General features: G+C 40.1%; 1 protein-coding gene across 2 annotated transcripts in view; it reads left to right on the top strand.

Annotated features, from left to right (window-relative positions):
- The first annotated feature begins 392 nt into the window (after positions 1 to 392).
- ADCY1 (adenylate cyclase 1) overlaps positions 393 to 11,826 on the top strand; it is a 349,651-nt gene continuing 338,217 nt past the window's right edge. For both annotated transcript variants that reach the window (XR_004232691.1, XM_003762551.3), the window contains exon 1: positions 393 to 1,542. Coding sequence is in view for 1 of the 2 variants with exons in the window: in XM_003762551.3 (XP_003762599.2) it covers positions 913 to 1,542 (630 nt within the window). In the remaining variant the exon portion in view is untranslated. The remainder of the gene's footprint in view (positions 1,543 to 11,826) is intronic.

Genomic DNA, 11,826 nt, shown 5'->3' with positions numbered 1-11,826 from the left:
CGCAGAGCTGCTCCCGTGGTGCAAATGCTAAGTGGAAAGCGAGGCAGCTGGAGAATGGGGGTGTGTGGGGGTAGAAGGTAGCCTAATATGTGTAGCCGGGAGTAGGTAAGGGAGGAGAAAGAGGAAAAAAAGGAGGAGGGGTTGGAGATAAGAGCCTAAAACGGACTCCAGCGTGGTCCTGTTGTCAGATCTGTGTTTTTCTTTTTTATCTGCTGGGATTGGGGAGACGTGTCTGGGTTCTCAAGCAGCCAGTGCGCAGGCGCAGGCCAGTCGGCGCCCCAGAGAAATGCTCTTGAACGTAGGAAGGAAGGGGATCACCCTGTCTCCCTGCTTCCCTCTCCCTAGCTCCTTTCCTCTGTCCTCCTCCTCCTCCTCCTCCTCCTCCTCCTCCTTCTCCTCCTCCTCCTCCTCCTCCTCTTCCTCTCTCCGCTTCTTCCTGGTCCTTGCTCCTCCCGCTGCCCGTTTTTCAGCCCTCGCCCTCTTTGCCTTCCTGACGCCCAGACTTTAGCCTTGCCACGGTTAGCGCGCAGCCCGCTGCCCGGAATGCTCCCGGACGCGCGCCTCTTCCTCCGCAAGGATAGGATAGGATAGGAGCGGAGAGGACAGGGGGCAGGCTAGGCTAGCTCCGTCTGAGCTACCCCGACTCTCGTCTCTGTATGACTTTTTATCTGTCTGGCTTTGCTCGATTCCGGCTTTTTGGATGGTGTTGGGGATCACCGGGAGCATATTATCCTTTGGGTCCCGGGGAAACAAGGGGGTGACTCTGTAGCCCTGGTGCTTGGCTCTTGGAGAGGCGGCGGCGGCGGCGGCTTTGGCAGCGGCTCCTACCTCGGAGGCGCCCTCGGAGCCCCTCTATGAGCTGGAGAGGAGCGGGGGAGGAGGGGCCCTCGGAGCATCTCTTCCCTGGGGTTTATGCATGGCACTGACATGGAGGAAACACCGTTTCGGAAAGTCAAAACGAAGAGGAGGAAGTGTCCGCCCTGCGGCTGCGCCCCCCCGGGGGGCTCCCCGGTGCTTTTGGAAGCCATCGCGTGCGAGGATGAGTTCGACTGCACGGAGCTCGAGGCCCTTTTCCGGAATTACAACCTGAAACTGGAACAGACCTCCACGCTCAAGGCGCTGGCCGTTCTCATCGTCCTGACGGGCACCCTGGCCCTGGGGGAGCTCATGTCCGGTCCCAGCTTGACCATCTCCAAGGGCTCGCACCCGGTGCACTGCATCATCTTCCTCTCCCTCTTCATCGTTACCAATGTCAAGTACCTACAGGTCACCCAGCTCCAGCAAATCGTCAAACTCATACTGCTCTTCAGTTTCACCTTCGCCTTCCTCTGTTGCCCTTTTTCACTGGGGGCCTACGGCATCGAGCCTCCCACCTCCCCAGAGGAGGGAATGTGGCAACTCATGCTGGTCACCTTCGTTTCCTATTCCTTGCTGCCTGTGCGGAGCCTGCTGGCCATCATCTTTGGGATAGTGGTGTCCGTCTCCCACCTCATCGTCACGGCCACTTCAGTGACTGCCAAAAGACATCGACTCTGGAGGACGGTGAGTCCATAGCTCTCCAAGTTGCCCCGACCTTTCTTCCCCATTTCTTCCTTTCCTCTCCCTTTTCTCCCCAATTATGAAAGGGAATAGACACCATGTGTCCTACTGTAGGGTCTGCGGAGCCCACTGAGGAGACAGGGTCGTGTGTGTGTGTGTGTGTGTGTGTGTGTGTGTGTGTGAAGACTCGACAAGAGACTCGTGCGCGCGTGTGTACACACATTTAGGGGAGGTGGTAAAGAAGGAGTGACTATGTGTGTAAGTGTGTAGGTGTGTTCCTAGAGGCTTCCCACTAGTCCTAGAATGGTAGCGTGTCTGCCGCGCGGCAGCTTTAGTACGTGTGTACCTGTGTGCGCCTACTCGTTGCAGCTGGATCGCGGTCGGGCTGCTGCTTGTCTGCGTCGAAAGCGACTTTACAGAGACCGCAGACCACTCGTAGGCTTGGGGAGGTTGACTTGGAGGTTGCTCTGACAGTGAATAGACTGGTTGCATGGAGTCAGAGACCATCGGAGTTTAGGCAAGCAACCCACAAAACCCAATGAGCCTACTTTCCTCTGAGAAGTCAGAGGAGCAAGGTTGGCGAGTTTTGGCAGGCTAACCCCACATTGGGATATATGCGTGGGGAAATGGCCTCGGTGAGGTCTTGAGAAAGGGATGGGGAGGGGACTCCCCGAAGCTTGTGGCGGGGGGGGGGTTGGAGAGCCAGTGAAACTCCTAAAACCTGGTCCGGGTATGGCAGGATCCGAGTTTCATGCCTAGAAGGAACTTTAGAGCTCATTTTGTGAAAAACCTTAATGTTTTTACACATCTGGAAACTGAGGTCCGGAGCGGCAAAGTGAACTTCTGGGACTTTCCCTTGCTCTATTCCTCCTGTCCCGGCATTTGTTTCCTCCAGTTCAATTGCGCTTACTCCCTCATCCTTCTGGCTTCACGCAGCTCAGAGCCCGCGACTTAGCACGCCTTCCAACTTTCCACCTGCCCAAGAACGCGAGAAGTGTTTCCTCAGCTCTGCACCATCCCGGAGATGGGCCCAGCTCGGTGGTGGCAGCTACAGCTGTTGTGGATGTTGCTGTTGCCACTGCCTCAAGTGCGGGGGCAGCCTCCACCACAAAGTCCTTTCCCCTTACCCCCAAGAGCTGCTACTGGTAGCTCTTCTAGACTTTCTGGATGGAGAGTCTGGTGTGTGTGTGTGTGTGTGTGTGTGTGTGTGTGTGTGTGTGTGTTGGGGGGGGGGTGTCTAAGGATTGAAGAAGTAGACGAGGAGCGTGTATACTTGTTTGCTTGTCTACAACCAGATGCTAAATCTGTTTTGATCTGCGTTACACCCTTTCCAACTCCCTTACCCTCAGCTTCATTTTGCGTTGGACATGCTCCGCAGTTGGGAGACATTAGGGGCTTTTAAAAGGGGCGGTGTGGAGAGTAATGGGTAAGAGTGGAAAAGATCTAAATCTTTTCCGATCAAATGTGATGCTTTAGGAGGGGATCTCGGCGACGTCCGAAAAGACAAAATGAAGAGTAATCAAGAACTGGGAGGTGGATCTCTCGGGTTGTTGGCTTTGCTTTCTTTGGCGGGTTTGCTTGAACCCTTCCAAGCCAGTGGGTCGCAGTCGCCCTGGCGGGCACTGGCCAAGTGACTGACACCGAAACACTAGTTCAGACATAGGAAGTGTTGCCCACACTCGCATGCAAGAGTGAACTGAACGCATTCACTACAATTAACCTGGGAATCACAGCTGCAGAGACTTGCCTAGTAAGGATTATTCGTGGGCACACGGCCCTGAGCTGGGACCGAAATACGGTTTTCAAGTGGGGGCAGGGAGAAAAAGGAAGGGATAATCTGGCTTTATAATGCACCCTAATAAGCCAATGCTCTATTTTTAAGTGCCCGGTTAGCATTTGCCTTTTAGAACATTAGAGACACCATATGTGTAAAATGAAAAGCATTTTACTCCTCTAAGAAAAAAAAAAAAATCTCTAATTCAGCATCCCTTTTACTGCATCAAAGATTCCAAAATAAGGAAAAGATAGGACTAAGAAATTTATCTCCTGTATAAGAGAACGTTCCCTAAATGGCATGCCTAGGACCCTTGGTGTTTTTGGTATAGGTGAAAATAAGCAAAAGCTATGGAAGGTAAAGCAGCCTGGTGTAATGTGTGTGTGTGTGGAAATCATTGCACAAGAAACCAAAAGGCTTTACTCCCAGCTGTGCTGCTGACTAGCTTTTTGGCTGTCCCTTAACCTCTTTGCAACACAGTGAGTCCACTAGAATATCTCTCAGGTTTCTGCGTCCTTTGGAATTCTGTTTTTAGTGATAAAACGAACCCCCTTGTTCCTTTACTGTCACATCAAGGTCCTACCTATTAGATCTGTAGCTATTAGTTGACCCCAGGCTTCAAAGCCTTCTCAACCATTTGACAGTTATCTCCACTTATACTTCCACCACCCACCCCTTTCCCAAACCATATGTAGCTTTTTTTTTTTTTTTATTCCATGAAAGAAAGTGGCCTACTTGCATACGTAGTTAGTTTGATAGTGTGTTTCTCAAGAAAAAAATGTTAGGAACTAAGGCAGATACCCAGTGAACTCTGTATTTCTGAAGTTGAACAGAAATTCAATTTAATTGTCAATGTAAAGGTTCAATATGTGTGTGAATTAAAGTAAACATTTGCTTGCATATAGTATCCCTCTAAGACAAAACTCTGTGTTGAGTGAGCTTATTGAATAAATAGATATTTCTTTATATAATGTTTTGGGTGGTATATAAAGGCAAGATATTTTCAGTGCAATTTTTATCTAATGTAATGCAAAATTAGGATGGTTATTAATGAGTTGTTTATTAGATCTTAAAACTGCTTTCAATAGGTTTCACATAGAAAACAACACAATAAAAGTTGCTATCACCATTGGATATTTTTGAGTTTTTAAAACTGCTTTATTTGTGAGATTTTCATTTATTCCTTTCCTTGATCTTTGGAGTTCCTAAAGGAGGAGAAGGGAGGAAGTGGATGTTGTTGAATGTAATTATTCTTAATTAGCTATGTAAACCTTGTATACTTGAGATGAGATCTAGTCCATTAGTATGACAGAATATGATGATTGAGATGTAAAATTAGCACAACTGCAAATAACTCTGCTCCCTCTTGCTGTTCTGTTCCCCTATCCTATTTCTTTGTGTAATTTAAACATTTGGAGTCATTAACTGATTCGTGATTGTTTTCAGAATAAAGGCGTATATCTTGGGGAATCACCTTTAAGGAGAGGGAAGAATTGGGGGGGAATCAACTAAAACCATTTGACTCAGTCGCTTACGTCTATCTCCTCCCATTCTAATCCTCTGTGAAATTCAGCAGTGTGTGTTTATATATACATGTACATACATAATACATGCATGCATATACACTTGTATAACTTTTGTTTATATAACACACAATACATGTGTATATATGCCCCTATGTATAGTGCATGTCAATACACATATTGAATATATGTATATATATATATATATATTAAATATATATACACATATACTTTCAGTGGCTTGAAAAATGGAGATTAAGTTAAGAGGTCTTATTACATAGAGGAAAAGTCAGTTGTTTTGGAGTTGAAAGACCTAACATTGAATCTGATTCTGAAATTTGCAAGTTGAATGATCTCACAGTAATCATTTTATTCTTTTGGATCTGACCCTGCCTTGCCCCATCCACTGCTGGCTCTAAATCTATGAATCTGTGACAACACTCATAGACGGTTTAAGCTAGAAAAAACTAGTTTATTTTGTCCCATTTTACAAAATGAGGCTTAGAAAATGGAGTCACTCTAACTTGAATCAGAACACTAGCCTGGGTCTCCTGGTTTCCAGTTCAGTGCTCTTTCCATCATATCACCATGCTATCTCTAGTAGGGCTATTATCTCTTTGGATCCTAGGATTTGGTGTTTTGCCTCAACAGTGATGGTTTTGCTATATGGTTACTTTCTTTTCTGAGAATAGGAAGATTGACTTTTTAGGGTTGCTTCCACCAATTGCTTGTGTGGCAATGAATTTGGATCCAGATAATGTAGTGCCAGTATTTTTCACAATCTCTGATGGTGGGGTCAAGTGACACCCTCAGATTGCTTTTTCAGTTGGTTATGACTCCTCTGTGTTATACAATACTGGATAAAGCTCTGCTTTTAGATATGCAGATATCCCAATATGCCTGGGGTGTGGCAGGTGTTATATTTGCAGGATTTTCCATCTTATTTAGCTCCAACCCCATCCAGAAACTTGGAAAAATCCCTCCAGTGCATAAGCTAAGTGGATAAAACACCGCATCTGAAGTGAGGAATTTCTGAATTCAAATTCAGTTTTAGATGCTTCCTAATTGTGCAATGCTGGGAAAGTCATTTAATCTCTGCTTTAGTTTCCTCAAGTAAAATGGGTATAATAATAACACTCACTGGATATGATTGTTGTGAGGATCAAATTACATAATATTTACATATAGCAGGCACTTAGAAATACTTGTTCCCGATCTCCCGAGGCATAGTAGTTATTCTGAAGATATGTCTTTTGTTTTCTAAAACAAAGAAAGCTCATATACCATAATACTCTGTCTGACAAGTGAATCATGATCTCATAAGGATTATTGCCTTTTTGCTACTTAAAGTCCCTGCATAATATGTCTTCCAGAAAAGATACTGCCCTAGGGAATTTACTCTTTTGCCTCCGGGAGGTGGCTTTAAGGTCTGAAGAGCAAATGTGGCCTATTGTTCCCTCATTATTTCACTGCTTGCACTGCTGTATTGCATGTGTTGTCCTAGCTGGTAACTCCAGTCATCCCTCATGTTCTCTCTGCATTCATTCTTGTACACTAGGAGATCTCCAGGTAGAATTCTTTAGATGCTAGTGGTAGTGATAAGAAGTTGGGGGGCTTTAAGGTTTCCTCACCTGATGGGGCAGAGGTTTAATTTGTACACCAGTCTCTAGGAGAGCTGATAGCTCTTGTATCATGGCCTAAGGTAAAGAATAGTGAATTTGGGTTTGAATCCTGACTCTATTGCTATTACTTTTGTGATCTTAGATGAGTCATTTCATCCATTTATCAATTTATCTATAAAATTAAGGAATTGGCTTTCAGGTGGCTTTATATGGTCCTTTGAACTACGACTGTTTGAATCCCAGAAGTTGCTCCTAGGGATTCTACCATATTCCTTCCATATAATCACAGAGATTCATCAAGCATATTTTCTTTGAAATGTCACCCTAAGGACTCATTTCTGTATTTGGTTGGATGAGGCTGGGGAACACTGACTCTATTGAACAAATGAGGTGGCAAATGAGGTAGTTGCCCTTTCTGCAGTGTGAGGTCCTTCCCAGCTCTAAATCCTACAAATTTATGATCTTTTCTCCAAGTCTTCTATCTGCTTTACATCTAAAAATAAAATTGGAGAACCTTTCCTGGAAAGTGTTTCCTGCCCCCATTAGTTCAGAGACTAACAAGAAATTTTCATTCTTCCTTGATTTACTTCCCCAAAATATTTAGGTGATTTCAATGCTTTCCCACAGACAAAGTCCATGACACCTTCTGCCATGAAGTCCTTATCTCTCTCTTACCTTTCCATCATCTTTCTCTCTCCTTCATTCTTTCTCTTTCCCCTCAATCCCCCAACTTTCTGGTACTGTGCTTCTTCCTTAGGGTTTCAACTCAGTGTTATCTGAGTGATAACATTGTCCTTTGTACTGATTGTTCTCTGTACATCTGCTTGATCCCATAACAGAATTTACCCATGAATGTATTACTAATTATGGCTTTGAGACAGAATAAATGTGTCTCACACAGTTATTTTCTCAAATACAAACACACACAATGTATGATTTTAAAAAATTCAGATTCACTTAAATCAATATTGAATTTCTATCCTGTTTTTGCCATCATATATTTTCTCAGGCCATAGCCATTAATATATACATACTATTATGCGAGATCCTTGATAATGTTCACTGTTAAACATGTGATCCTTATACTTTAAAATGTTAGGAAGCACTGACTTGGTTGCTGCTCAGAAATCAAGATTTTCCATTGGATAGTCAAAGGGATATGAATGCAGTTTTCAGATGAAGTAATCAAATCTATCTATAGGCATATGAAAAATGCAGTTTTCATTATTTACTACAGAAATGCAGATCAAAAATAACTCTGAAGTACCATCCCATATCTATCAAATTGGCTAATATGACAAAAAAAGGAAAATGAAAAATGTTGGAGGAGAAATGAGGAATTTGAGACTAAAGTTAGTAGAGTTGTAAGCTGATTTAGCTGTTCCATAGAGCAATTTGGAACTATACCAAAGGGCTAAACCATGCATACCACTATTGTATCTGTATCCCAAAGAAATAAACAATAAAAAAGACCTATATGTACAAAATTATGTGTTGCTACTATTTTTAGTAATGGCAAAAAATTGGAAATTGAGGGGATGCCCCACAATAGGGGAATGGCTAACCAAGTTTTGATATATGATTAAGTTGGAACATTTTTGTTATTATAAGAAATATGAGCAGATTGCTCTTAGAAAAACCTGGAAAAACTTATATGACCTGATGCAAAGTAAGCAGAACCAGGAGAACAATGTACATATTAACAGCAATATTCTTTGATGATCAATTGTGAAATACTTAGCTATTATCAGCAATACCATGACCCAAAATAATTTCTAATGATGTAGTATTTAAAAAATGCTATCCAGTTCCAGCAAAAGAATTGATAGAATCAATGAAGATCAAAATGTGCATTTTTTATTCTCTTAATTTTGGGGAGGAGGGTGAGGGGTATCAATGTCCTTTTATAACATAACTAATATAGAAATGTTTTGAATGATTGTACACTTATAATTTATATCAAATTGCTTGACTTCTCAATGATGGAGGAGAAAAAAGAGGGAATGAATTTGGAACTCAAAATTTTAAGAAATGATTTTTAAAAATTGTTTTCACATGCAATTGGGGAAAAATAAAATAAGATTTTCCATTAGAAATGACTAAATAAAATCAAATTAAAACAACTTTTCGGCACAATCCCATCCACATGCAAACCCAGGTAAAAAGCAATGTAACTCATTGTGGAGAAACAGATAGTATTATAAAATTTATATAATTTATTATGGAGAATAATCTAATTATGCCCAATCAAATTAGAAAATAATGATACACTTTGTCCCAACAACTTCACTGTTCAGTGTATGTTCTGAAATTGTGATTAGAAACAAATAATTTAAAGAGTAGTTATCTATTTGTGGAAATTTATAGTAATTTTATTGCAAAATTTCAGAGGGGGAAACTGGAAGCAATCTAAATGTCCAGTGATAATGGAATGATTAAATAAATTATGTTATATTGATGTAATGGAATACTATAATGCAATTAAGACTGCATGCAAATAAGGTAAGAATGAGGAAGATAAAGAATCTTTGAAAGTTCTTTTTGAAATAATGTAGCATAATAAAAGAATCTCATTAATATCATATAAGATGGAAATAAAAAAGATTGCATGGACAAAGCACTGGAGACATGAAGGAAATGCTTAGAGTTTACTGTAATACTTTAGGTCTTGAAATTAATAATTTAATATGTAAATAGTTACAAAAGTAAATTTAATTAGTTCCATTGATGTTCAATGTTCAATTTATAAGTAATTTAAAATATTTTCACAGTGGAACAGGTCATTGTGACATAAGTATTAGGATAGAATTTAATGCCAGGATCTTTGGGCTATGGGTTTTAATTACATTTCACTTCCTATGTACTTAGATAAATGATATTTCAGTAGAAATGACAAAATCCATACACATTCTGGTATAAACTGAAGGTCTAGTTCAGCCCACTCCTTACCTCTAATATATGTGGTAGAATCATTCAGATAACTAAAGCAATTGAGCAGGAGATGTCTAGTGTAGTGTTTAATAGTAATGTAGGAATCTACTTCCACATCAATCTAGAGGACATTTTGGAGGGTTCTTAATTGATATACTAATGATTGGATTTATCAAACATTCTAATGTACTGGAAAAGATTTTAGCTTAAACCATTATTCATAGGATCCATAGACAGCAGATCTTGGTAATCTAGGAATAATTCAGTCACTTTTTGTATTATGAAGTTTTAAGTCCTTCTTCATAAAGGACTTCTATTGGAATATTAACCCAGCCATGATTTACTGAAATATTAATTGATATCATGAAAAGGATCTAGAAAATATTGCCTGAATTTTAGAATATAGAGTAGAATTACCTCAGTGCTAAACTTCTTATTGGGGATAGTCAATTGTATGAATAAGATGCCTAATATGATATGCTCCAAGGTACCATCAGGGTCCTCAGACTGAGCAAAACCCTCGAGTTCCCTGGTTACCTTTATGCCTTAGTCTTTCTCCAGGTACACTTTTATGATAAATCTGATTCACGAACTGGTAGAAATCTTTCTTGTTTTCACTTTGATTTATACCCTGAGGACTAGGCCAAGACTTGGCCAGTATCTTTGGGAGTTGGATTGGAAGGAAACCAATTGCTCTACAATATTTACTGTTAAACTTCAACATTTGCATATTCAACTTTTGTGACTTAAAGCATTCAAGTGATTTTATTAATAATCCCATTTTTATTTTTGTATTGGTAACTGCACACATTTATGTTGGCAATTGTGCACCTGTGAAACTGTGTGCAATAGAAAAAAAATGAGAAATATGATGCATGCATGTTTGTGGAATGGCTTGTGTCCTAATAAGTAACAAGGTTAATTTGTCTCTACTATGCTCCCATCCTTGAAGATCTAAAAAAAGCACACAAAACATACATAGCTAGTGTATTTTTTTCAAGATGGTTCTTCTCTACTGCCAAACACCACCATCTCATTGTGGTGGTTTCCTAAGTCGATTCCTGCTTGAAAGCCCTTGTATCTTATTAGCACCATTGTTTCATCCATGATACTTCATGGCAAGAAATCAATAGAATATCAGGATCCCAGCAAAATAAAACCCACAAGTGACCCACAGTATGATAATGTGATGAATGTTGAGTATTAATAAAAAACAATATATTACCAAATTGATTTACATGTGAAAAGTATTGTAAAAGACTTGCAATTACCCATATTGTTAAATTGGAGATAACACACGAACAGCTTGATGTGCTGGCATTCACAAATTATCAAAAGAACCAGAGGAAGGCCTTACTGGGGAACTCCTTTACGCAGGATTTATTGAAAGACATGGACAAAACAGAATTAGAAGGTATGGGTCAATTGTGATCTGAACTGATGGGAAGAGTAGTTGGAACCCATGAAACTTTTTCAACTTTTATGAAGTTCATTAATTCATCATAAGACTCCTATTTTCTTCTTTGATATAAAGGTGATCAAGTGCTCAGAATCAATGCATTTCAAAGTTACTTCAAAGTCCAGGAGATTGCCATGTTTAAATGACACTACTCTATAAATTTTTGTAGATAGACATAGCAGTCACCTCATCCACTTTATAAGGTAAGAATGGATCTTATGGACTGATTTATTTATGGAGAACTTCATAAACTTTAGCGTACCTAATTTGCATAGATTACCTCATTTATCTTCATCACCTTCATCTGAAAGTGTGATGTAGTAATTTCAAGTCTTTTACAACATATGAATCATTTTGTTAATATGTTGCTTTGTATTAAAACTCAACATTCATCCAATCATCATACTGTGGGTCACTTATAAGTTTTATTTTTCTGGGATCACAATATTCTATAATTCTTTGCCATGGAGCATCATGGATAAAACACTGGTACTAATAAGATACAAGAATGTTCATAGAAGGACTCAGCTTAAGAGTCACTAAAAACATAGGGGCTTTGTGATACTTGGTATTGGAGATTTTGAAAGATGAAGCCTGGAATCAGAGGACATGGATTCAAGTTCTTTCTCTAATTGTATCTACCTGTGTGATCCATGGCAAGAAATTTCTCTGAATCTTACTATCCTTAACTCTAAAATGAAGTAATAAGATGAGATATCCTTTCTAGCTACAAACTGTTCTCTCATCTGGAAAATGAACAGAATTAGATTTGAAGTTTTAAGATTTGTTAAATCTTTTTCTTTTTAAAGTCTTATTGATACTATATTTTTTTTTTACAAAATAAACATTTATAGATTACCTATGAGTAGGAACTTAAGACTTGCTTATCCTAAATTTATAGGTAAGGACACTGAAGGTCAAAAGTTAAATGACTTGTCCATGATCACATAGTAACTATTCAAGGAAAAGTTTGACTTT

The sequence above is a fragment of the Sarcophilus harrisii genome, chromosome 1 (assembly GCF_902635505.1).
Source record: "Sarcophilus harrisii chromosome 1, mSarHar1.11, whole genome shotgun sequence".
Lineage (NCBI taxonomy): Eukaryota > Metazoa > Chordata > Mammalia > Dasyuromorphia > Dasyuridae > Sarcophilus > Sarcophilus harrisii.
Note: the sequence above shows the minus strand (reverse complement) of the source record. Positions and strands in the feature narration are given on the sequence as shown.